This window comes from Trichogramma pretiosum, unplaced genomic scaffold (assembly GCF_000599845.2).
Source record: "Trichogramma pretiosum strain Unisexual culture from Peru unplaced genomic scaffold, Tpre_2.0 scaffold16, whole genome shotgun sequence".
NCBI lineage: Eukaryota > Metazoa > Arthropoda > Insecta > Hymenoptera > Trichogrammatidae > Trichogramma > Trichogramma pretiosum.
In genome coordinates, this window is record NW_019641647.1 from 1,533,856 (window position 1) to 1,559,286 (window position 25,431).

Below are 25,431 nucleotides of genomic sequence, written 5' to 3' on the forward strand. Positions count from 1 at the left end.
CCGATGTATTTGCAGCTGCGAATTGTCAACCAATCAATGCTCATCGATAGACAGGTAATGCTGTCATGCGCAGTACATGCGGGTTAGCCTCCATATTATATGGTGTTTATAAAATCATAATAGTCCAGTAACCAGACATACTGTGTTCATTATAGTTTAGTAGCTGTAGTGAGTGCAGTCTGTCGTCTCATCGCTCGAGTCACAGGCTCTCACGGCACGCCAGTACCCGACCCTCGACCCTCGTCAGACTATAACTCAAATATCAGTTGATCTTGATTGTATGGTTACGTCAAGATTTAGGTTAGGAATTTTGTTTATATTCTGGTTATAGCCAATCTTGAGTTTTTTCATTAAAAGCCAAGATGAGTAGTGTGACCGATAGCAATGAAATGGATACAAGCGATGAGCAAACTGTTAGTGACGAACCAAAAACTGCGGGTCAGCCACTTTCCGAGTTTTTATTACAATTAGAAGATTATACACCAACTGTAAGATTTTTTTATATTATAACTTTTATTAATTTCCATATATTATTACATTCACTTCTGGATTAAACAATACCATATTTATGTAAAACTTTAGATTCCTGATGCTGTTAGTGAGCATTATCTTCATAGTGCTGGTTTCCATACCACTGATCCAAGAATGTAAGTTTATTACAATTTTTCACAATAAATTCCAGTTTCATTGCTGTCAGTACACTAATTGAAATTTTAATTTTAGTGTTAGATTAATATCTCTGGCAGCTCAGAAGTTCATTTCAGAAATAGCCAACGATGCCCTGCAGCATTGTAAAATGAGGGGAGCTAATCAGAATTCCAAGCAAAAAGTAAAGGACCGCAGATTTACGCTGACTATGGAAGATTTAACCCCTGCTGTAGCAGAGTATGGAATTGTTGTAAAGAAACCTCATTACTTTGTGTAGTTTTATATCATTTTGTATAAATATTGATAAATTATGATCTCAGGTTTCTAAAAAATTTATTCTAATCATGTGTCTAAATACAAAAATCTATATGTCAAAATGTTTTTAACAAACTGAAACTATGTTATTATTTTGTATGCATTTAATATTTTTATCTAAAAAAAAATTTTACCCTAAAATTCAATAAACAACTAATAGATTGTTTAAGTAAATAATTATTATGTTATTATTCTTTATGATTCACAAAAAATTCCTATTCAAGATTTCTATAAATGTTTAATTAGTTCTACGAATATTGAAGAAATAAAATGCCTATTTATTTAATGGGATTTATAAAAAAAGTCCACGATTATGCATTGATAAGGTTTAACGAACATTCAAATTATCTCTCAATTAGCATTTATAATAGGCCTATATTGAGGCTTTTTAAAATGATTAAAGAAAAATAATTCAGCGCAACGGGAGCTACTTTTTAAATCGCCGTGTCAAGCAAGCGTCAGTTCTACCACCGATACAGTTCACATAACTCTGGAAAATGACGCAAATCCCCTGCGCAATACGAAAACGCAGGCGCAGCAGTCAACAGATTGCAGCCTGGCAGCAGTTTGTGAGCACAAAAGCCCGAGCTCAGCAAATCAGCATACGTATATATGACGCTCGAGCCGTCAGTCGAAGACACTCTTGCAACAGCTAGCTCCCTTTTATATTCCCCCAAAAAGCCTACTGCCTAGTATCGGCCATATTGGTGTATTGTATCATTGGTCTTTCGTATCGACGAGTTTTCCCGAGTACAGAAAAGGTAAATCTGACACCTTTCCCAGACATTTTTGACACTCGCAAGTGATATTAGCGTGCGTTCGTGTGTCAGGCATCATTGAGATCATCTCCTAGAGCATCCGAAGTCTCAGAGCTCGCAAAAGTGCAAAGCTACATCAAAGGCAACAATAACAATTTGACTCTATACGCGGCACATACTAATATTCGTATACCTATATACATACGTACGGACGTCTGAGGCGATTATTCGAACGTTTTAAATGTTTGGTTAACGCACCTTGGCACGTCTGTCTTGCCTCGTGCGCTACTTAGTACGACCCGAACGTTCGACGAGACTTGCATTACCCTCGGCATTGGTCAGTAGTTTGCTGTTGGCACAAACCGGCTGTACTAATGCAACTTATGTGCATTGACCTCAACAGCTAAATCTCACTCTCTTTCTCTTTATTCTGACCTCGCTATGTATGCGTGTACCTTCGTTTTTTCCGAAGGCAGTCAATGGCAAAGAGAGAGAAAGAGTCATATTGTTAATGAATCATTATGATTAGCTTTGTCCCTTGCATTAATCTGTACACCTAAAGGTTTCTGATTGAAATAATCTCGTCGAATCCTGCAAAAGCTGTCTCGTTTATGCAATTTCGTTTACGTTTTTGTTTTGTATTATGTTGTATGGCGTACCCTGCACAAATAAACATAGTTCCCATAACATGTGTAAACGCTTGATTTTAAGTACAATTATTGCATCTGGAAAATCTGAAACACCGATTGAGAGTAATTTTTATAAATTTTTAATTATTCCAGATAATCCAGCATCATGACTGACTCTCTTAAATTTGGTCCAGAATGGTATGTCTTACATATTTTTCAAAAAAAAATTAATTCTTTTGTCAACATTGTTTTGTACATTGTAATTTTTGTACAGGCTGCGTAACTTAGGAGGAGATGGTTGTAGTTCTGGGGGTAATAGTGGAGGAGGTGGAGGTGGAGGTGGTTTAATTCCTCCTAAATATCAACTGGCAGAATTTCGTTATGGTCGTGAAGAAATGTTAGCTCTTTATGATCGTTCGTATAATGCTCCAGAACCTTTAACATCTTTTACTGCACTATATGTGGCAAAACCTCAGGCTCCACTTGCTCTCTCACAAATGTCAGAGGATGAAACAGTAAGTTTAAAAATGTTGTAATTTGTATTGTTTAAGATTATAACAAAAATAAATCGTACCTTTTTATAGCGTCTATGGAATGGGGGTATGAGTGTTAATATTACTCGTGGCAGAGGAGCAGGAAGTGCGGATAGAGGCAATAGAGCCAGAACTGGAAGAGGTCCTGGTACCCATTTCCGGGGTTCAGGGTTTGAAGATGAGCCTGCAAGAAGTGAAACGCAACCATTTCCTGTAAAATGTTAAACCATTTTAAATAATACTTTTTATAACTAAATATAATTTAAGGTTTTTCTTTGAATCAGATACGAAACAGATCATTTGATCAACGACCAATTGATCGAAGCTGGACGGACAGAAATGGAGGTGACGTTATGGATTGGAATGGGGGTTCAACAAGTCCAAGAAAAGAGCTAAATCGTGGAGTATCAGGTAGCTCATTAATGGAAAGTAATTGGAGGCGCCAACGAGGAGCAGAGGAGGACGAAGGTTGGAGAACGGATCGGAATAATTCTAAAGTTGAAAAATGGAGTAAGACTATTATTGCACTAAGTGACTATTATTTAACATTCAAGTAATATAATTGTGTTTTTAAAGTAAAAACCAGCAGCTGGCGCGAAGACAAAGACCGAAGCGATCGTGGGGCCGACATAGAGGACGATAAAAGATTGGATCGTTGGGATCATAAAGGAACTGGCAGACCTTTTGATACCCCACTCATGCGTAGAAGTCGTATAAATCATCTTGATAATCATGAATTGCCAGAATGGTAATTATTTATTCATGACTTTTTAAAATTAAAATTAATTTGAGTTAACTTTCTCATAAAATGAAGACAACTAGCCAAATCTGAAAGCTTGGCTTTTGCATTGACGTTTTTTTAACTCTGCTTTAGCTTTGAGCTTCATGATCAAAAACTTACGAGAGCGAGATTATCTGATTTACAAAATTGTTAAAATAATGCGTTTATGGTCACTGGTATTATTATTTTATATATGTATTGTATTAATGATATCAATGTTCATTAGGGCCACGGAAAACACCGGTGAAGGAGGCGGAAGTTTCGATGCGTCCGGAGCTTTCCATGGTACTTATTCGGATGATGAGGACGATTACGGTGAGAGACGCGACGAACGTAAACGAGGTTCGCGTGTACGTCGTGTCTCTGAAGGTAACACTCCTCATAATAAGCAATTTCCAAGTACTCTAAAACCATCATCTACTTCTACTCCTGGAGGCAAAGGTGAAAAACCTCTTAATGGTGAAAGAGCAAAATTAGGACTTGAAACAAATACCAAGATCGAAAAAGAAACTCTTCACACCAATAGACGAAGTTTGACTCCTATTGAATCTCCTCAAGCACCAAGTACTCCTGTACTCAATAAAAAGCAGACCGGTATTGGTAATCAGCAGCAAAATGTTGAGGCTAAGAAGAAGGACAATAAACAAGCCAAAAATATTAATGAGAAAACTAAAGAAGCCAATACAGCAGGTTTGTAAATGAATAATTAAAATTACTTAAAGCACGTAAAATATTAGATTTTTGATAATTTAGTCAAGTATCAAGTATGAATAGTTTTAAAAAATGTATTTACTTATTACTATCTTTACAGGTACAACAAAAACAAAATCAAAATCTGAAGATTCTAAAAAAGTAGAAGAAACTAAAGCTAAATTAAAAGCAACAGCTAATATACGTGATGGCTCTCCAATAATAGAACAGTACCTGGCAGAAAATATTCAAGTATCTCAATCATCTCAGCCCATGCAACAGGTACTTTTTATAAATTATTCTTTGTAATATAATTTAAAATAATTATTTACTCATTCAATAGCAGTCCGCTGCCTCTAAAAAGCGGCAGCAGCAATCAGAATTAATACAATCGGAACTCATTCAGACTATGTCGGATCAGCAACCAATTCAGAGTGAAGCCGATAGTTTAAACAGATTTGAAGAAGAAGTTGCAAAATTGATTGACAGCAATAGTCCACGCATTGAAAAACCTTCCACAAATCCATTGTCAGGAGGGGGCGACACTGCCCAACCTGTTGCTTCGCAATCGCCTAATACAAAACTCGGCCAGGATAAATGGTACTACCGTGATCCCCAGGGTCAAGTTCAAGGACCATTTTTGGCTAGTGAAATGGCGGAATGGCATAAACAAGGTTATTTTTCACCAAACTTGATGGTGAGAAGAACCTGCGATGAAACGTATACTACTCTTGGCAACTTAGTAAGCTTATGTGGTAGTGTACCATTCAAACCCAACATCAATATTCCACCTCTGAAGGTAAGGTTTTGATCACAAATAAATTGATGATACAATTTATCATTGTATTGAATAAGAGCAATTTCTCAATACAGGTGGGTGATAACGTAATGACTCCTTCAACTATGCCTACCGGCATTTCCGCTACTGGTATTCCTCCTAATTTGAGTAAACCCTCAGGGATGGATGATCCTCTTATGGTGTACCAGTATCAGCAATATCGCTTTTTCCAAAATCAGCAACAGTTGTTGTTGAAAATGCGCGCCAATGCTATCAATAAGCTATCTCAAAATGATCAATGGGGTAGCCTATCGCAATTAGAACAAAATCAGTTGGTGGCTCAACACGTTCGAGCATTGGATCCTGATGTGGCAGATTTATTGCAACATCAACTACCTCCGCCTCCCCACATGCAACCACCAGTTTTACCCGGTGGTTTTATGACTTCAATTCAACAGCCTGTGCAGCCTACACCTTCAAACTCTGTTTTGCAGCTGTTCCCTCAATTGCACCAAGTAAATTATTGTTACAATATTCACTATTTTTATATTTTTTTGACTTGATTATTTTGTAATTTTTTATATTTCATTGAAACTTTCAGAATATACCTGCAGCAAAACCAGCTCCAGAACCAGTGCATGTACCATCTAACAATCCTCATCCAAGTCAAATCCCACAAAATCCTATTGATCCTATTCAGCAGCTAATGCAGCAGATGAATATTCGTAACGTGTCGACGATGCCTCAGACGCCACCTCCACCACCTGTACAAACTCCCCCTCAACCTTCAGCAACTGTATCAGAAGATGAAAACCCCATAAAATCCTGGCTGAGACAATTTGGCGTCAATACTAATGGACCAATGCCGACACAAAAACATCAACCGCAACCGCAAATGGATTCAGTTTGGCACCAAACACCACAGCAAAATCCCATGCCTGCTTTTAATGCCCAAACATGGATGTCACAGGTATTGCATTTATATACATTTTCTAAACAAGTACGATATTAAATAAAAATTTTAATTCTTTATTAAACTCATTTTTAAAAATTAGGTTGGCGCGATTCAACCAAACTTGTCCGGACAGTTGACTGGGTCTTTGTGGGATATGCATCCAAAAGAGATGAAAACCGAGCAACAAATTTTGGTAATTAATTTCATTTGTTACTGTCCGATTACGAATTCGAAATACCATATGATATCTATGAATATTGTTTATTACAAAATCATTTTAATAAAATATTTGCTTAAAAAGGAGGAACAAAATTTAAAGATGCTAGAAGAGAAGAAAAAAGAAGAACTACGTCAACAGGAAGAGCTCGAACGTCAAAAAACTGAAGAGTGTTTGAAAAGATTGAAAGAAGAAGAGCGAGCAAGAATTGAAGCAGAAAAATTAGCAGCTGCTGCCGCTGCAGCAGCTGCCAAACGCAGCGAAGCAGAAAGAAAGAAACGCGAAGAAGAAATTCGCAAACGGGAAGAAGAAAAACGTAAAAAGGAAGAAGAACAACGCAAGTTAGAAGAAAAGAAGCGTAAAGAAGAAGAAAGAAAACGTGAAGAAAAACGTAAGCACGACGAGGAAGTCAATCGCAAAAAGCAAGAAGAAGAAAAACGCAAACGTGAAGAGCTTCGAAGGCAAGAAGAAAAACGACGCAAAGAAGAAGAAAAACGAAGACTTGAAGAAGAAGAACGCAAACGAGAGGAAGAAATATTAATGAGGTAACATTTTTTAGTACTCCAGTTTGAGTTTATTTTGGTAAATAACTATCTTCATGCCACTTCTAGGAGGGAAGAAGAAGCGAGAAGAAAGTATGAGGCTCAAGAACAAGCCAGGGAAGCTGAACAGAGACGACGGGACGCTGAAAATGTAAGGAAAATGCAGGAACGCAGTAAAGCTCCTTGGGCTCAAGCACCACCTGTTATTCCTCCAACTGCTCAAGCTTCTCTTGCAGAAATTCAAAAACTTGAACGAGAAAAAAAAGCGGTAATGGATTTGCCTGCAACGGCACAACACAAGGTCTTTATTGCGATACAATTAAATTTATGAATAATTATTTATAGGAGGAAATGCGGATTCAACAAATTTTACAACAGCAACTTTTAGCTCAACAAGAGGCAGCACAAAAGTCTCTCGAAGCTCAGGCAGATTCTGCAAAAAGATTGCAGTTCAAATGGGCTGAAAAAGTCTCTCCAACAAATAATGTTGGTCAAGTTAAAAGTTTGGCTCAAATTCAACAAGAAGAGCAAGAACGGATTGCTAAAATGAAAGTAAGTTTAGAAGTTTATTATTGTGTATGACATTTAACTGTTATTTATAACTAATAACAATTTTGACGGTTAAATAACAGCAGCAAGAACGTGAAAAGCAGGAAAAAGAAAAGGCAATTCAAAAAGAAACTCAAGTAAATCTGCAAAATGTTAATATTTGGGGTACCGCCTCTCAAAGTTTGAGCTGGTCAAATCCTCCTCCTCTTCCAACCAATAGACAAGGATTTACTGGTTCATCAATGATGCCTGCTGGTGGTTTTTGGGAAGAGGCCTCGCCTAAAATTGCTGCTAATTTTAGCAAACCGTCTGCACAAAAGCAGCAACTAGCACAACATCAATTGCAACAGCAGCAACAGCAACAAATGCAACAGCAAATGCAACTCCATCAACAACAGCAATTTCAACAGCAGCAGCAACAACTTCAACAACAAAAACAGCAGCACTTACAACAGCAACAGCAGCTTCAACAACAACAGCAACAGCAGCTTCAACAACAGCAACAGCAGCTTCAACAGCAGCAACAGCAGCAGCAACAACAACAACAACAACAACAACAACAACAACAATTACAACAATTACAACAACAACAGCAGCATGCTGCTGCTGCTTCTGCTGCTGCTAAAACAGCTAATGCGGTACAGCAACAACAGCCATCAAATAATAAAATCAATAAAAGCAAAAATAAAAAAGATGAAGAATCTGTAAAAAAATCGAGTGAACAAAACACTGCCAAAACTGATGAATTTACCCTATGGTGTAACAAGACTTTAAGTAGCTTGCAGGTATCAGTAGATAGTAAGTATTCAATTTTTACTGATTTTGCTAAGTTCAACAAATTTATACTAATAAAAATTTAAGTACATTTACATAAATATTTAAAAAAGTAAAATTAAAAGCCAATTCAGAAGCTTTATTTTTAATTTTCAGTTCCTACATTCATTGGTTTCCTTCGTGATATTGAATCTGCGTATGAAGTAAAAGAATACGTTCGTTTATATCTTGGTGATGGGAAGCAATGTTCCGATTTTGCCAAACAATTTTTAGAAAAGAGGAGCAAGTGGAGATCTGCTCAGAGACCACCAACTCAAGCAGATGATTTATGTAAGCCTGCTCCAGCAGTGAATCCAAATACTTCCACAGATTTCCAAGAAGTAAAGGTACATTTATTTGAATGTCAAATAAGAAAATAAATTATAATTTTATCGAATGAAAATGTTGAATTTTCAGGGTAAATCGAAAAAGCCGAAAAAAGGAAAAATGTGCAAGGTAGATAGCAAACTGCTTGGTTTCAGTGTCATGTCTGCCCCCGACCGCATCAATGTTGGAGATCGTGACTATGCGGATAGCGTGTAATCTGGTACATTTGTACTCTTCTGGATCTCATCATGTCATTTAATCATAACAGAAGCAAAGACATAAGCATACCTAGTTTCATCAATTTCAAGTTTTCAGAGAAGTCAATATGCTATTTATGAATTTGTTATTGTTATTGTATGCATCATCATGTCATACTAAGATGTAAATTTTGAAAATTCTCGACAGCGAGAATGTTCATTTACACTCATAAATTTTCTGTGAAAAATCATAATAGTAATCTCTTGAATCGGTTTTTTGATTTGTGTAAAATGATCACAGCTTCGATATCGTCGAGAATTTACAAATACTTTACAATTGATTCTTTTATAAAAACTCAAAATCTAACATCAATTAGGCACCAAAAACATCTTCATTAGCACTAATGTCTGTACATGCAATTAGGAACGATAATTAAACTTTGTTAATTAGATGAATAATTAATTTTATCGATTTAAAACAAGTACACGTTCAAACACCCATATACTACGGTTTAACTTTGTGATTAAAATATTTTCTTAAATACTTTCTCAACTTTGATGATTCAGTTTTGAATGTACAAAAGATCTATTTATCTTGACTTTTAAATCACACAATTTAGTTTTCTCATTAATTCATTTCGGACATTCAAGCGTATTTCATACTGTAATATTCGAGCAATGTTTGTAACTAAGTAGATGAGTTATTGCATTCATTATTTTCTTTTACTTTAATTCATTTTTGTCTTTTTATTAATATTATTTAATAACTGCATAGCAATGTGCACAATTTGAAACAGCAAAGCTGAGCATTTTTGTCAGGTTTTAAAAATTTAAAGATCTGTATTGAGCTAAAGCTGTACTTTTATCCCATGATTTTATTTAATATAATTATTTAACTCATTTATCAAATTTTTATGAAAAATATATTTTGATTTAGAAGTTTGAAAAAATTTTGTTAGACTTTGAAATGAATGTATTCTATCAGCATATTTAATTTGGTTAATCAATACTATGTACCATTTTTTATGAGAAATAGCTCTCCAACGAATTTACAATAATCATACTAGGATGAGCAAGTTGATAATAAAAAATAAGCGATTCTTTGAAAAATGAAATTCAATGCTGAACAAAATACATTAACTTTTTGGGTTTGATAACATTATTTTGTTTGCTTTTTCTTAATGTTTCTACGGATTTTTTTTCATTTTATATGAGTTATATATTATTTTATTATTTGCAAGATATAAACGATCATGTACATACATGTCCCTGTAAAATCTTATTTATTGTATTAAGCAGTATGACTGGTGAATTGAGAAGTGTAGACTTGAAAAGATTTAAAAAATAAGCAGCGTGAATGTGAATCATAATGCGTAAATTTTTTGACTACACTTGTAAATAATACCGATAGTTATTTATGTATGGACTCATTGAGAGTTGATCAAATCAGTTTTTATGTGGTAAGATTAAAAAAAACATCAAGTAGTTGAACGTATGCACCGAAACTCGGCACTTGTGCTGTTTTATCCTTACAATTGCCGATTTTCTGATAAAGTTCTGTGGCGATTCAGTGAAAGTTATTAAAACAATAAGATTGTTGTATTTTTTGAAAGTAATTCAGAAAAAATAACAATCTTTAAACTATAAAGACAAATTTATATAAAGGTAATGAAAAACAAAATATAAGTACACAACAATACATACAGTGATGATTGAACAGGAAAAAATAAGAGTGATTGATATTGTATCAATATTAACTTTATTACCATTATAAAATATATTACTGAATGTATCTTGCAACTTGGCAAAAAATAAACATTATATTTTCCAATCTGGTCTGTTATTACAATTTACTTTGTTGACAAAATATAATTTCATTATAATGCACTATAAATCCCAAATATTTTGTACAGGTAAAGTTAGATAGTAAGTATAATATAATTATTTAAATGATTGACAAGTCTAGAGTAACAAATGTAATTATAAAAATGTTTTATTTTAAAGATAACAATACGCATTAATTGCTCTAATACAAATTTCTTGATAAACAATATAAACAGTAGTAAATACATTCAATCGATTGTCCTTATTTTTCAAAATTGTTTGACTATAAAATATTCTACTATATAATAGCATGACCAAAACGTAATTTTATTTAATAAAATCAATTTCAGTGAAATTTTCAGTTTGATTTGTATCAAAAATGTAACTAAAAATCCACTACATTTTTTCATTGTCGGATTATTTCTGTGGAATGTATTGAATTATAGTTAAAATTCAAAGTTTTATTACATTTTATGTAACTTCTGCTGTAAAATGAATTTGATGTAAAGTTCACTTAGAAGACAAAAATACAGAATATAAAAATACTTATTTCAACGATTCTTTTTCGATAAATCCTATTTATAAATATTTTCATGTACAATAATTGATTATTTACATTTATTTACAAATACTTGCCAGTTGGATTGCGAGGCGCGCTCCTTGATTTTGACTAGGATATATTTCAGGGAAAAAAATTTTCACCAAACATGCTATTTTAAAAAATATAGAATTTCTTTGATATTCAAAGTAATTGTAAATAATTATTTAAAGTTGACTTGAATTTGATTTTTTCGAGTTTGTTCTTTTGTTATAATCCCTTGCAATGTCAATAAACTGTAATAATATGTAAAAAAATATTGCTGAAAAACTTCTTCAATATCATAAAAAAAAAATAACTGAAAAATGTATACATACTTTTCTTGGTACAGAATACTCAAGAAATTGAAGAACAATGTAACACCATGCTACAACTAGAAGATATGGTAATACCCCTGCCTGTAAATAGTTCATTAGCTGTTCTCCTAAGCTACGTATATCTTCATCATCAACTCCGTTGTAAACAATTTCAGTTCTTTTTGCAATATTGTGCCAATTATAATATTTACTGATCCTTTTATGAATTTCTGTTGGACATATAATATTGCCTGCTTTGTAATCAGATATAGCTTTTTCAACTCCTTCAATAAGTGCAGAAACAGTTGGTTCAACTAAATAAATCAAATCTGGAGGCAAAACTTCAGGAATACCACCAACTTTTGTAGACACTACTTGTAAACTGAAAAAAGAAATACACATTCATAATAAATACCTATATACATAATATATGCCATAATAAATCAAAATAAATGATTGATTAAAACTAGTATTACAAATACAAACCCGCAAGAAGCAGCTTCAACAATGGCCATGCAATAAGCTTCTGTGAGACTAGTATTGAGAAATATGTGACCTTTATTTAGAACATTTTTAACTTTTGAATGTTCTACACTTCCAAGAAGTGTAACTCTGTGTTGAAGTTGATTTCTTTCTCTTATTTCTTCAAGAAGCCATCTTTTTGGTCCATCTCCTCCAATCAAAAATTGCACATTCTCATGACGTTTACAAATTTCAGGTATAACACCAGCTAAAAAGTCCATCCCTTTTCGATATACTAATCTTGATACAATAACTATTGTTACTAATAGAACAAAAATGTTTAAAATTTATTAAAATTATCATCTAAATAGTAGGTACATATAAGTATAGTCTTATTGTAATAACTTACTGCAATCTTTGCTTCTTTTACTTATATCTGGAGTAAACAAAGCAGTATCTACAGCATTTGGAATAACTGAAACTTTTTCTTTATGAACTTTAGCTCTAAGAACAGTGTTTTCTTTTCCTATGTGCGATACACAAATACAATGATGACAATCAGACAATGATAATTCTAAACACTTGTTCGTTAAAATTGCTGAGGTATCTGCAAATCCGAATAGAGAGTGATCTGTGAAAACAGTCTAATAAAAAATATAAAATTTAGATGTAAGTTAATGAAAACATGAGAAAATTTCTTTATATTTTTAAGGAACATAATTACCTTCAACCTCATCAATCTTCCTATTAACATTCCTTCATGGGCTAAGGCTGAGAAAGCAGAATGCCCATGAATTATATCTATTTCTTCTCTAATAAAAATATACCTTATCAAGGGAATGGAACAAATCTGAGTAGGTAGAATGCATTGGTTGTAGAAAACTTTAATAGGTAAATAATAAACTTTTAAGCCATTGGTCATGTAACGAATGCCAACCCTTTCCCCATAAGAATGAGTCATCACTATCACTTTGTGTCCTCGATTTAAAAGGCATTGTGCTAAATTGAAAATATGTTCTTCAACTCCACCCATATTAGGGTAAAAAAAGTCTGACACCATGCTATAATAAATACATTTCATACATTACATAAATGAGAGATTATAACAAACAGTAGTAATGAGTGTTTAAAATGAAAAACACTTACCATATTTTATACTTTTTTTTAACCATATTTACAATGAAAAAATCAATTTCTTTAGTGTGTTATCTTAAATTTCTGATTCCCCGACGGAGATTCCAATGCTTTAACAGCATTATACGTTGCTATAGAACTTGAAAATGTTAGAAAAATACTGTTTGCTCCGATATTTGTAAGGCATATCATGCACGTATCTATAATGTACCTATATGTTGCTTTTGGGTGTGTAGTAGAATCCAGCAAACCTACGTTACTACGTGTCTTTGCATAGTATAATATATCTTTGAAACGAGAGCAAGTGCAATATAATTCAGGTTACAAGCAATGTGAAGATCATAAATTAAGTATTACAAAGAATCTACTGAAAGTTTTTTACCCACAGTTTTTAAAAGATTTAGTGAATTACATATGAAAAAACCATGATGCAGCATGTTGGCAAATAGCTGCTTAAAAATTAAATTTTAAAGGTAAAAATTGTAAATTTTGAATCAGCCGCTTGGTCGGGCATGACTCATATTGCTTGTTCCAGAGCAGACGGCTTTTTCCATTGAAAATGGTGAGAAAGAGAGAAAGGAAAATGGTAAGTATACGATGCACGTCATTGCACTCCACTACTTAAATTCCGTACTATCATCTATAGTATTTGTATAATGTATAGGTATACCGTTCGCAATAGTTTGGCGCGACAGCGTTGACATTGTTTAGCGGTATGTATTACAACGCGCTATAGGTATATCCGCACACATCATAGCGTACACTCGTGGGAGCTTCGGCAAGAAGGGGCTCTCTGCAACGACGTAAACAGTCTGTGTTGCACTCGATAGAACCGTTGGTGCCGCGGATGAGGACTTGTTGGTGTGCATTTCATGCGATACAGTAATAAATTGTTGACATATGTGCGTACCGCTGCTACTGCTTCCTTCATTGCGTTGACGCAATTGTTGTTGATTATGCCGACACTCGTGGGGAGGAGTAAACCATCGCGGTGAAAGTCGCGTGTGCAGCTGTTCGTGACAGCTACGAACCGTATCAACAACTTTTCAAGATCAGTGTTTACATGAAGATACGCGAAAGAATCGGCGACTCGGGGCCTTATCGATAAACAGCATTATGGAGGACTACAAGTTTTTGTTCAAAGTTGTGCTCGTTGGCAATGCCGGCGTTGGCAAGACCTGCCTCGTTCGGAGATTTACACAGGTAGCCACCTTTTTTCTCTCTCAAATTATTGACTTGAATTTCGTCAAGGTTGAGTGACCTAATGTACTGGATCTCGAGTTGCCTATTTCATACTATACTTAACTAACTGATAATGTTCATTAAAAATCTATGCCATGGAATTTTTAAGTACTCTAATTTCAATTAAACTAATGATTGTATATTATATCCTTTTAAAAATTGAATTGTATGTTAAAAAATCATGACAACTTATCACCTCTTCAATATTGCTTTTCATAATTAATGTAAAATATTCATAATAATTCCTGGATTAATAAGTTGAATTTTTAAGCAAGCAAACTCTCTAAAACCTCATTTCAAGAGCTTTTCACAGTATGACTCATAATATTATATCTATAGATATCACATATCTATGATTCAATGGTGATAATTGAAAGACTACCATTGTTTTAATTTTTATTATTATTTCATAGGGGCTTTTTCCACCTGGTCAAGGTGCTACTATTGGTGTTGATTTTATGATTAAGACTGTTGAAGTAGAAAATGAGAAAATAAAGGTAATAACAATTATTCTTAAACAACACTTAAATTATAAAAATTACATGGCTTTTATTGTTAGCTACAAATATGGGATACCGCAGGACAAGAAAGGTTTCGTTCAATAACGCAAAGTTATTATCGCTCTGCCCATGCTCTTATTTTGGTTTATGATATTTCTTCTCAACCAACTTTTGACTGTTTACCAGATTGGTTGAGAGAAATTGAAGAATATGCAAGTAATAAAGTCTTAAGGATATTAGTTGGAAATAAAATTGACAGAGAAGATAGAGAAATTCCTACACATGTAGGAGAAGATTTTGCACAACGACATGGTATGTACTTTCTAGAAACATCAGCAAAAGAAGCTGAAAACGTTGAAAGATTATTCATGGAAATAGCAGCAGAACTCATGGAGGTAATATATTTTTTTGTATTGAGTTTCTAATTATTTCATTTTATTTATTTCATTTCTCAATTAAATATATGCTTATACCTTTTTAGCAAGCACGGTGCAAAGAGCTACCTAGATATGAGCAAAATACTACATCTATTAATGGTAAAACTACAGCAATTGGTGATAGTAATAGTTGTGGATGTAGTCGGTTTACCTAAAAACTTAGTAAAGAGTTCAGTTTACATTAGAATAGTAACAAAAATAATCAAGAAAAATTTTAAAAGTGACACTTTTATAAAGACAGTTCAGCGAATGTTACAGTGACTGACAAAAAAACTATTGAATTGTTCAATTATGTGATTTTTATGTGTTGTATCTGGTATTTTGTTCGGTGTATGAGTGAAACATTTACAAAAAGGCAATGCTCAAACTGAACAATTTTTCAGGTATTTAATCGATATTTTTAAATAAATGTTATTATTTTTGGTGCAACTAAATATTTTTAAAAAACAATATCAGTAACTATTTTCTAATAGTTAATTGACAAGATTTGCAAGCTTTTTAGAATGTTAAATTAAAAAATATTTTATTAGAGATTAAATGTTTAGTCAATTATATTATTGTTGGTTCTGAGGATAAATACTAAAACAAATTCAATTATTTGATGTCCTTCAAATTATTTGTGGGAAAATCTTAACGTATACATTTCAATTGAGATTCATTTTTATACTATTCGAGTCAAAAAGTAAATTCTAGAATTTATCTAGTCTGGTTAAAAAAAACTTAAATCAGATGCATTTAAAGATAGCTTCTGTTTAATATTGACACATTATATTTAAATAGAAAAATAAGTCACATTGAATTTTGAGAAAAATCGTCTTCAAAGCAAATTCCAAACCATATTTTTGTTTTTATTACAGTATTAATTAAATTTATTACTATGTACAGTACACTGTCTCTTATTTCTGAAAAAGAAAATATCATCGCTGAGGAATGAGAAAAGAATTATCTTGTTTTTATCCCAGAGTTTCCAATTATAAAATTCTTTTTTTGTCCATTTGAGTTTTTCTGACATTTTCTGTATAAAAGTATCTGCCTGTTATTTTTTCAAGATGATAATACCATTTTCTATCAAGTAAGAGTACAGAGCAATGGTTTTCAGATTTGAAAAATAAGTAACAGTTGTATGTACAAAAATTAACGTTGAATTAAATTAATTAAAATAATCAAATGTTAAAGATACTAGAAAATAATATTTGATAACATTTTTCTTTTAACATGTGCAGCATTTGATAAAATATACAAGTAATTTTTAAATGAAAATAGTTAAATTTTTAATGTTTCTATTAAGAAAAAAAATGACATGTCCAATTTTTTAATTTTTTAAAAGAATTTTAGAAATTTTTTGTTGAAACATTAATATCACTCACTATGTTTAAAAGAAATAGATAATTCTGGGTTACAAAAATGTAATTTTTATATCAGTATTTTTATTACTTAATATGCAAAAAAGTGCATTCCTTGCTATCATAAATCATTGTTATAAATCAATACAAACATAAATTTTGTTAATTAAGAAAAAGATTATTAAGTTGGTGCAAATAAAAATTTTTTATCAAACATCTATTACTGTATTCATTTCACCTTAGCAAATTGCTCGATTCAACGTAATTTTTTTACGATTACGTTAAAAAAAGCACTTTGCATGTAATTATACATTCTTTTAAGTTTTCACTTTCTCAAGTTTATCGATAAAATACGTTGTCACGGATTGCCATACACGATATTCTTTGGTTTTTTTTTTTTTACATGCGATGCACATTTTTTTCACGCCTTATCTAGTGACTTGTCCCCGCGGTTCGATTAGCTGTTACATATGAGTTCATCGTTGCAAAACATTTAATCATAGTTTACTCGTGCTGCGCACTTTTTGCATTCGATTTTTCTAGAAATAATAAAATCGATAATATTTCTTAATTACGTGTATTTTACGTTACCGCTATAGCATAAGAAAGGCACAATATTTAATTTTTTATCAGGCTAAAAATAGAAAATTGAAAAAAGTTCAAGCTCTCAGAGCTCCTTTAAAAACTATAAACATCATCAAGCTTCGTAAGACAATCTTTCGTAAATGGGAGGAGCAGTCTCAGCCACGGTCTCCAAGCATTTAGCGAAAGTTACTCGTCTTTCTCCCGACGAAGGTGCGGACTGATATTTTCTCAGACTCGACGGATCAAATAGAATTGGTTTAAACGATAAATCAAAAAAGTCGCTGCTCTCGCAATGGCGAGCTTTTATGATATTATGTAGAGTTGATTTGTCGTGGGGAACTTTGCGTTCTTTTTCAATCGCTTGACTCATTATCGTCCATCTGTCGCTTTCCGCGACTTGCTCATCGTCGTCGTCGCGCTAGTATTAGAGAAAATTTTGATGACTTACAAGAAATCGTGTGAAAAAAAAGGGAATCGAAATTGAAAAGCCTTACGAAGTGCAAATTCTGCAAAGCAGAGTTAAGCAGATCAACGAATTGTAACTTCTTGTTTGAGCACTGTGCGTTCAACTGCTGAGTTCTTTGAGAAGTTTCGGCGGCTTTACGTAGCTGTTCTTCGTTAAGATTTTCCAGGCAATCAAAAAGTTCAGGGATATTCTGAGGGTAACGTAGAGTGAGAAATAAAAATCAATTATTTGTTTATACTATTTTTATTATTGAAAATATTTAATTTTTATTACAATGTTTTTGGATCAAGTTTTTTAATTGTACAAGAAAGAATCGTATACAGTATTTTGCGAAGAAAAAAAAGTGTTAGAAAATTTACATGAGCGAGTTAAAATGACAAGGAACAAGAAGGGAAAAGGGAAAGAAGCGAAGTAGAAAGTTGGAAAACAACAATTATTAATGGTACTCTCGCACGCAAGCTAACGACGAGCAGCACGAGAACAATATTATAGGTAAATTAGAGATGTGTAGGGTGTAGAGCTATTACGATTAAAAAGTACTCTGTAAGTACTTGGCTTCATTTTCGATTTTGATACCTGACGAGTAAATTGAATTAAACTTTGTCAATGAAAATTTAAAAGTAGAGACAAATAGTCAGCAGAGCACCGCGTTTACTAAAAATTTCAGAAAAGATTCATAAGGTTTTGTCGCCGCATACGTAGACTCGGAAGAATTTAGTCGTTTACTATTCACGGAAAGGTGAGACGCAATTCATCGGCGTTGAAGCGATCATTAGTAGGATACAAGGCATCGTCGCGACGTCGTTGCTGCTGGTCGTCCTGGTCGTTATAAACGAGCCTGGTGACGTGCGCGGGAAAGAGGAGCTTGCGGGTCCTCGGATCGGTGCGGAGGGCGCGAAAGTTATACTCGTCGCTGAAGCGCCACGAGTGGCCGAGGTCGGACCACCAGCGGCGCGCGTCGTGGCGTCTGGCCTCCCTCACCTGCTCCTGCAGCAGCTGCTCCTCGTGCTCGAGATGCTGCTGGTGGCGCGGGCAGCTCGCCGTGACGCTCACGAGGCGCGCGATGCTCGCGTGGGTGGGCGCCGTCAGCCGCTCGAATTGTTGCTGCAATCGATGCAATGCATAATGCCGCAAGTCGCAAATACCAATTCTATTATAATGTGCTCGGATTATCGGCTGCAACATACTTTCGTGAGACCGGATCGTGTGTATGGAAATGTATAATGTCAAGATCGCGCAGGCTATCACAAAAGCCTACCAATTTTATGAAATATGAGAATTTAGGTCAGTGGTATATATGCAAAAAAGATACCTATAAGGCCACTTCAAAGTAGCTCAATATCAATTGTGCACGAATTTTTTTCAACCGCAAGAGTTTGATTGATATGAGTAAATCTCGAGAAATTTTAATAATTTGCTTTAAAAAATACGGTTTTATTTAGAGCACACTCGTGTAACTTTTTTGGGGGTCTTACAATTGATTTAGAAACCTGAAAAAATAGTGCTTAATAAATTCGGGCGAGAGCCTTTGAAGATTCAAAAAAGCACATGTTATAGCTAAATGAAACATGCTTTTAAAACAATGTGTACTTTTAAAATTGCTAAAAATACTAATTTTTCGCCATTTAAAAAAAGGCACTCAACGGTATTTTTTCCTAAATGTTCGGCAATACGAAATATACTATTTAAAGTAAAACTATTGATGTACCACGCAAAAGTGGCTTAAAATGTACTCAAAATGGGCGAGGGCAGAGTCTTTGTTTATATTATATATAACTTTTTTGAAAAAGCCTGCACAATAATAAATGGAAATTTCACTCAATTCTGCTACTTGAAAACTGTTTTCCCATAATTTGGTGATGAATTATGATGGGGCCATTTGGGATAATGAGATTTTATAAAAGAATCGTTAAAATAGTAGAAATCGATTTGAAAATTACAGTTTCTGAAGATCCCTAGTGATGATTTTGACTCAACTGCTTGATGGGTAGACCGGTCATTAAAATTTGAAAATTAAAAATAGGATGAGTTGAATTTCCAAACTCAGAAAAAGCGCCATAAATTGCATGTTTTTTGTATGAGTTTGTGTTTGTGAATTATTAGAAATTGTTTTCAAGACAAGTTAAAGTTGAAAATTTAATACGAACTTTACAAAAATGGTAATTTTCAAGTTTTTACGCGAATATTTTGGAGTTGACACAAATATTAAAATCTCACGAAATTTACTCATGTATTGATAACTAAAAAGGAAAGTATTTAAAAACATGTAGTTGACTCGATCGTGTAATCAGCTAAAGTATTCAATAGCCTCGATAGTGTTAAGTACTCCCGCCACACGTAATGGATCATGTAATTCAAATTATTCGTGTGTAGCGAGCTGTAAATTATCGCATGCAAGCATGTCGCTCTCGTGCAATGGCGGTAATTATTTAGGAGGCCGCGTGATCCCCAACGTACCTTGAGAAGCTTTTTGCTCTTGCGATTGGATTTTGATCTAGAGTGCTTTGCATTGTTGGCCATCTGCGAGTCCGGCGTTTTAGGAGGTGGGCTCGGTTGTTGTCTTTGCTTCGACGACTCGCCAAAGACTCCCTTGGCCTCGGCCACCTTGATCATGAACAGCGAATTGAACTGCATCATTTCTTTGCGCTTGACGATCAGTACGAAGGAGCCTTGATCGATCAAACGACTGCAGTCCTTCTCGTACAGCTGACTCAGCGGCCACATTTCGAATAGGTCGCTCTCAGGAATCTTGGGTAATTTTTCAGTATGCAATAGATTATATAATTAAACAATTCGTGATTATTAAAAGTATGATAAAAGATGCTACCGTTGCATTGGTCGATGAAGTCGAGTTCTCGGTGTTCTCGTCCTCCGATTTGGCAGATTCATCGAGGGATTTGGATGTATTGTCAATGGACATGACCGACATTCGCTTGGCCGATTTAGGTTTCACCGTCGGATGCTCGCGTAGTTTTGACTTTTTCTTCAACTGCGAAACAATCGAACGAGCGCAACGCGTAAATTTGGAGGAAAATAAGGAGGTTGTCTATATAGGACGCAACAGAATGGCAGTACCGGCCGCTCCCTCAAAAACTTGTCCTTGGCGAGTCGATTGGCGTGCTCGACGGCCTGCTCGATCATTTCCGTGGTCTCGGACGGCAGTAGGGTGTGCGCCTCGTAGACGAGCATCTGCACATTGGGCCGGGTGAGCGCGTGGCGCAGCGTGGCCATCTGCTCGGCCAAGTGAGCCTGCGGCTGCAGGGCCGACTCGGCCTCGAGATTGGTCAGCGACTCCAGGAGCTCGAGATCGCCCCCGCGCGCTATCGCCAGATCGACCACGTCGCGCACTCCGCTGTAGCTGCAGGGCGGAACGGCCAAGACGATCGTGGCCCGCTCCATCTCGGGGGTCGTCGGGGCCTGGGCGTAGCCCTCGGCGTAGAGCTTGCATCGCTCCGGGCCGAGGCCCAGGGCCCGCTCGAGGTACCCCTGCTGGGCGTCGCGAGCCTCGCCGAGGCCGAACACCAGCAGGCGACCCGCGTCCTCGACGTCGCGCAGCAGTTCGGCCAGGTAGCCGACGTGCCGGGGGGCCAGACAGTGCGTCAGTATGACCGGGCCGCAGAGCTTGCCCGCTCGCATGGCCTGAGTCAGAGCGGCGGCTCCGACGCACAGCGACCTGTCCTGCGTTACAGCCAGCAGTAATGGACACATTGGATTTAAAAAGTTCAATAAGCAGATCGATCGGAGCAGCGACTCACTAAAAAAACGAAGGCGTGCTTGGTGACGAGTTGCGACACGGCCAATTTCTCTCGGGCCTTTTCGTGCAGATTGACGACTTTCGGGCAGAGTGGATCGAAGACGTACTGGTACTCGTGGAGCTCGCTGTTGGCCGAGCAATTGTGGCTGAGGCTCAGGCCGATCTTGCGCATCTCCTCCACGAACTGGTATCGCGTCGGCAACTTGGAGCTGTTGACCCAGCCAGAAGCTATGGCGCCTTCGTCACCCCAGGTCACCCCCTCGGCCGTTCGCAGGTGTGCCGGCAGAAGCTCGTCTGAGGAGGAGACACTCGGCTCGTAACGATCTTCGTGCTTTATTCGACCTAGATTTATCCTTACCGAGATTCAGAGCGGAACCTCCGATGCGCAATCGGGACAGGCTCGCGGCCAATCTGGTTTTCGTGTCTTGCAGAGCCTGCTCGATCTCGAGGAGGCCGGCCTCTCGGAGGGCCTCGTTGCGCAGCGCCAGGGCTGCGCTGCCGACTGGCTTGGCGAATTTCCGGCCCTGCATGTCGTACAGCAGCAGCCAGACGACGCGCTCTCGCTCCTTCAGTTCGCCGTGGCGCAGCCAAAATCCCACGTCGTCGAGGGCCCGATTCAGTATCGGCTTGTCTGCAATCGTTCGCAACTTGGCGTGATTCAACGTGCAAAGCCACATTAATTATCGAGAGATAGCGATTGATCGTTAGTGGGCATTACATCTGAGCACGTCGTAGACGAGCCCGAAGACCCTCCTCGTTTCGGCTTCGTCTGAGTACGGCTGGTCGCAGCGCTCGATCAGCAGCCTCGAGGCCAACAGAATGTCCCTCAATCTCCAGCCGGGCTCCGCCGAGGCCTTCAGCATGATCGACGTGCTCGAGTCCGCGTCCAATTTTCTGCTCGACCTCGGCGTCAGTGGATAGGCCGTCGTTGCGCTCGGCTCCCAGTCCCATCGTTTCAAGGCCGCCTCGACGATCTGCTGGCGGCCCTGACGAGCCGCCGACTGCTGAGCCTCGCTCATTCTATCTCACAATTGTTTCACCATTACATCTCCATTATTCCGACATCTTTTCCTTTTTTTATTGAATTCTTATTGAATTTTTTCACTTTTTTTGCTTTTTTGCATCAACGAAAATGATCGTGTGACTCCCTTACGCGGTGCTGCACGCGGTTCACTGTAGGGTTATGCTAATTTGACTGAATGTAAACATAAGTGGGTATGTAAAATGTATGATGTAGTATGAATTTGGCTTCGGTAAGTAAATCTATAAGTTGACTTTTTGCTATGTACAGATACAGATATTATTTTATCAACAATCACACAAAATAAGATCCATTTTCGATTGTAAAAATAAAATTTTTAGCTCCATTTCATTTTTGAAAAATGAATCTTTTTGTGTGATTTTGGTAATATACACATGTAAGTTTTTATTTTACACGAATAGTAAGTTTTAATGTGCAAAAAAATGTATAATTTTATTTCAATATATATAGAGAAAAGTGTAAAATATAAGATTGAATAAGTGTGATAAAAAACAATTCATATTAAGGAAGTGAAACAGTAACATTAATAAGTGATCCAAAATAATCCATGTTTCAGTATTTATTCATGGAATAACATATAATATACAAAAATATATATGGAATTATTGCAGCAAAATCAGCCATAAGATTTGCTAATTATAATAGTTGTAACAAAATATCATTACATAGGCACCATTCGTGGCTCAAGTAAATTAAGAATTGTACGTGGTTTAAAGTTTTATACGCCTATGCAATAATATCTTGTTTTCAATATAAACAGTGCCATTTTTCTGTTTTCCATATATTCGGCTTGATTATTAAATATAAAATCAATTGCAACCTTATAATAATGACACAAAAATACTGAAATTATAAATATATTTCCTCTTACGTCGCAGCTTGCGTATACCTAAATAAGTCAAAGGTTTCTAACTGTTGCAATTCCTCATACCTACAACACATTAGGTTATTGATGTATCGCAATTCTACGAAATATTTTCAATACATATTCTTATTCGGATCCTTTTGAAATCTAATCAAGATTAATTTTATAGTAGAATTCCCGTTGTTATTTCTGATCGATGAAACTTCAAAATGAAATTTATGCTTAAATAGCTCTTTGATGTAAAGTTTATGTAAAAAGTGATATTAATTGAAAGAGCTCAGATGTTTGAAGTACATTGAAATACTCGAAAAGTATGAAGTTTGAGTGGGAGAACTCACGGTATGTCATGGAGAGCGGCGACGGCCAGAGCCCGATCGTTTTCCCTCTGCAACTCGACCAGGCTGTAGTAAACCCGCAGCCTCCAGTCCTCGTTACTAGGCAGCACGAGGGCATCGAGCTCGCGGCTGTAGTCGTCGACGAGCTCCGCGTTCTCGTCGAATCCATCCTTGCTCTCGAATTTGCCAAGAAGCAGTCGGAATATCTTGGCGTAGAGGGAAAACAGCTTCGAACGTCGCAAGTTGTGACTGCTGCGAGTTCGACGCTGCTCTAGAACCGACGACTTCATCCTTTCCAACTTGGATGGATTAGCGAATCTTCTCGTGACGACGTATAAAAACTGAGTAATTGGTAAAGAAGCTGCATGCTTTTGTCCTACGAGGGACACTTGAAACTCTGCACGCTATAAAATTTTCTCCAAAGATTACTTGGCACATCCATCATTGCTAAATAAATATAACGAGCTCACTTTAACAAGCTTTTACACTTGCTCGCTCTAATGAGGTAGCTGAAAGGAGATCGTCATGGCGAACGACCGAACGAGCTAAAAAGCAGTGAATGCGCAAACACGCAGCGGAGCTTAGGCATTTCGTTTTACGAATACAAGAGTAACGACGACGATCGGATGCGCCGAGAAAGCTCACCGCGGCAGTACTGAGATGGCAACACGCTCGCGAGATAGCTTTTGCATCGTAGCTCGTGCATGTGTGTGTGTGCTGCAGGCTTGCGCCCGTATACAGAGCTCGCACTGGGCGAGCTTTAATAACGCGGATCGCGTGACGAGCCTGCAAACATCTTCTCGCGATCTTCTTGGGGCCCGCGTGCCAAGCAAAGCACGTGCAATGCACATATAGAATATATGCATCTGGCACGCTACAACGATCCACATTATACCTGATGTGCCACGACTTGGGGGAGATTCGCGCCCGATTCCAAATTAACGGGGCTTGTTTGAACGAGTGCAGTTCAAAACTACGTGTTGCTTTCGAGCTTTTTACCCACACACAGCATGTTGCGTCTGCTTGCCTACTTGTTTCTTGACTCTTCTTCCAAGAATTTTCTTCCTCTCGAATCTCGTCCAACGTTGTAATAATTTCTGATCGAACGTACTTCCTGGATTAATCAATTTCTGTAAAATTAAGCAAATAAACTAATTATTTCGTTTTCTAAACTCATGCCTGAATTTATTGAAAATTTCCGTACTTATAATTTTACAGCTGAGAATAGCAATTCATTGCCCTTGATCCGTAAAACTTGAAAAACTTACAATATTTACAATAAATTATTTGGTACAAAAATCGTTTAATATCTATAGCATGTCGTGTTCGTTAGGCAAGTGACATTGGCTTTTGAAACTTACAATGGCATTCTTTTTAAACCCCTTTGTACTCCAGCAAAGAAGCCAATTTAATGAAATTCATCAATGATGATCCGCGCATTCTTGTTTACACGCAAGTATTTTTTTAATGGTATTAAGTGCGCCATAAACGGGAGTTCTCCCCTACATCTTTCAGTCAGTTTCAAAAAAGTTGCTATTTTGACCGTTGATGTCACTTTATTACGTTTCGACTCGAGTCAAAAGTCAGTCGACCAATCAGAGGCCGAATAGATTGGCTTCACTTTTAGGGTCATCATTATTTTAAGAGAGGACAATAAGTATATAATCAACTCCGATGAACACGTGGCTGCTTGTAATGGCAAAAGTTCACGTCAGCGTGGTCGTTCGTGAATCGAAAATTTGTTTCGCGTGACTTTTGGCCTAGACCGCGCTTAAATGCACGGCTGTTTCGTATACGCATATGGGTAATTCCGCCG

At 36.4% G+C, this 25,431-nt stretch overlaps 5 protein-coding genes across 5 annotated transcripts; 3 read left to right on the forward strand and 2 right to left on the reverse strand.

Moving 5' to 3' along the window:
* The first annotated feature begins 113 nt into the window (after positions 1 to 113).
* Positions 114 to 1,108, forward strand: LOC106659180 (transcription initiation factor TFIID subunit 10). Its single transcript, XM_014381591.2, has 3 exons — positions 114 to 488; positions 583 to 647; positions 724 to 1,108. Exons 1-3 carry the CDS (start codon positions 363 to 365, stop codon positions 923 to 925), a joined length of 393 nt encoding a protein of 130 aa, XP_014237077.1. The 5' UTR covers positions 114 to 362; the 3' UTR covers positions 926 to 1,108.
* A 461-nt stretch (positions 1,109 to 1,569) lies between these two features.
* LOC106659187 (GRB10-interacting GYF protein 2) lies at positions 1,570 to 10,563 on the forward strand. Its single transcript, XM_014381603.2, has 20 exons — positions 1,570 to 1,724; positions 2,504 to 2,548; positions 2,625 to 2,865; positions 2,935 to 3,096; positions 3,168 to 3,393; positions 3,460 to 3,631; positions 3,891 to 4,354; positions 4,476 to 4,636; positions 4,698 to 5,153; positions 5,228 to 5,647; positions 5,734 to 6,102; positions 6,188 to 6,280; positions 6,389 to 6,849; positions 6,916 to 7,114; positions 7,192 to 7,398; positions 7,479 to 7,706; positions 7,812 to 7,960; positions 8,054 to 8,193; positions 8,326 to 8,555; positions 8,626 to 10,563. Exons 2-20 carry the CDS (start codon positions 2,517 to 2,519, stop codon positions 8,749 to 8,751), a joined length of 4,536 nt encoding a protein of 1,511 aa, XP_014237089.1. The 5' UTR covers positions 1,570 to 1,724; positions 2,504 to 2,516; the 3' UTR covers positions 8,752 to 10,563.
* Positions 10,473 to 13,148, reverse strand: LOC106659164 (N-acetylglucosaminyl-phosphatidylinositol biosynthetic protein). Its single transcript, XM_014381564.2, has 6 exons — positions 13,059 to 13,148; positions 12,637 to 12,973; positions 12,322 to 12,556; positions 11,937 to 12,234; positions 11,472 to 11,832; positions 10,473 to 11,390 (listed from the first exon to the last, which is right to left on the reverse strand). Exons 1-6 carry the CDS (start codon positions 13,082 to 13,084, stop codon positions 11,322 to 11,324), a joined length of 1,326 nt encoding a protein of 441 aa, XP_014237050.1. The 5' UTR covers positions 13,085 to 13,148; the 3' UTR covers positions 10,473 to 11,321.
* A 414-nt stretch (positions 13,149 to 13,562) lies between these two features.
* On the forward strand, positions 13,563 to 16,388 carry LOC106659172 (ras-related protein Rab-30). The gene is made up of 5 exons (XM_014381578.2): positions 13,563 to 13,632; positions 13,711 to 14,249; positions 14,702 to 14,785; positions 14,848 to 15,183; positions 15,270 to 16,388. The coding sequence occupies exons 2-5, from the start codon at positions 14,163 to 14,165 to the stop codon at positions 15,378 to 15,380; spliced, it is 618 nt and encodes a 205-aa protein (XP_014237064.1). The 5' UTR covers positions 13,563 to 13,632; positions 13,711 to 14,162; the 3' UTR covers positions 15,381 to 16,388.
* Positions 16,389 to 17,923: 1,535 nt separating this feature from the next.
* On the reverse strand, positions 17,924 to 24,249 carry LOC106658253. The gene is made up of 9 exons (XM_014380118.2): positions 23,619 to 24,249; positions 23,287 to 23,346; positions 22,092 to 22,393; positions 21,732 to 22,004; positions 21,375 to 21,667; positions 20,695 to 21,297; positions 20,447 to 20,608; positions 20,077 to 20,367; positions 17,924 to 18,723 (listed from the first exon to the last, which is right to left on the reverse strand). The coding sequence occupies exons 1-9, from the start codon at positions 23,903 to 23,905 to the stop codon at positions 18,349 to 18,351; spliced, it is 2,646 nt and encodes an 881-aa protein (XP_014235604.1). The 5' UTR covers positions 23,906 to 24,249; the 3' UTR covers positions 17,924 to 18,348.
* Between the last annotated feature and the right edge of the window lie 1,182 nt (positions 24,250 to 25,431).

Excerpts from the sequence above, each read along its gene's own strand:
- LOC106659180 (XM_014381591.2), top strand. The coding sequence starts at position 363 with ATGAGTAGTGTGACCGATAGCAATGAAATGGATACAAGCGATGAGCAA. Across the intron at positions 489-582 it reads TAGAAGATTATACACCAACT|ATTCCTGATGCTGTTAGTGA; the intron begins GTAAGATTTTTT and ends GTAAAACTTTAG. Across the intron at positions 648-723 it reads CATACCACTGATCCAAGAAT|TGTTAGATTAATATCTCTGG; the intron begins GTAAGTTTATTA and ends TTTTAATTTTAG.
- LOC106659172 (XM_014381578.2), top strand. The coding sequence starts at position 14,163 with ATGGAGGACTACAAGTTTTTGTTCAAAGTTGTGCTCGTTGGCAATGCC. Across the intron at positions 14,250-14,701 it reads TCGTTCGGAGATTTACACAG|GGGCTTTTTCCACCTGGTCA; the intron begins GTAGCCACCTTT and ends ATTATTTCATAG. Across the intron at positions 14,786-14,847 it reads TAGAAAATGAGAAAATAAAG|CTACAAATATGGGATACCGC; the intron begins GTAATAACAATT and ends TTTTATTGTTAG.
- LOC106658253 (XM_014380118.2), bottom strand. The coding sequence starts at position 23,905 with ATGAAGTCGTCGGTTCTAGAGCAGCGTCGAACTCGCAGCAGTCACAAC. Across the intron at positions 23,347-23,618 it reads GCCGCTCTCCATGACATACC|GTATGAGGAATTGCAACAGT; the intron begins GTGAGTTCTCCC and ends AATGTGTTGTAG. Across the intron at positions 20,368-20,446 it reads CTTCATCGACCAATGCAACG|ATTCCTGAGAGCGACCTATT; the intron begins GTAGCATCTTTT and ends AAATTACCCAAG.
- LOC106659164 (XM_014381564.2), bottom strand. The coding sequence starts at position 13,084 with ATGGTTAAAAAAAAGTATAAAATATG. Across the intron at positions 12,974-13,058 it reads AAAAAAAAGTATAAAATATG|CATGGTGTCAGACTTTTTTT; the intron begins GTAAGTGTTTTT and ends TATTTATTATAG. Across the intron at positions 12,235-12,321 it reads TAAAAGAAGCAAAGATTGCA|TAACAATAGTTATTGTATCA; the intron begins GTAAGTTATTAC and ends TTGTTCTATTAG.
- LOC106659187 (XM_014381603.2), top strand. The coding sequence starts at position 2,517 with ATGACTGACTCTCTTAAATTTGGTCCAGAATG. Across the intron at positions 5,154-5,227 it reads TCAATATTCCACCTCTGAAG|GTGGGTGATAACGTAATGAC; the intron begins GTAAGGTTTTGA and ends TTCTCAATACAG. Across the intron at positions 8,194-8,325 it reads CTTGCAGGTATCAGTAGATA|TTCCTACATTCATTGGTTTC; the intron begins GTAAGTATTCAA and ends TTTAATTTTCAG.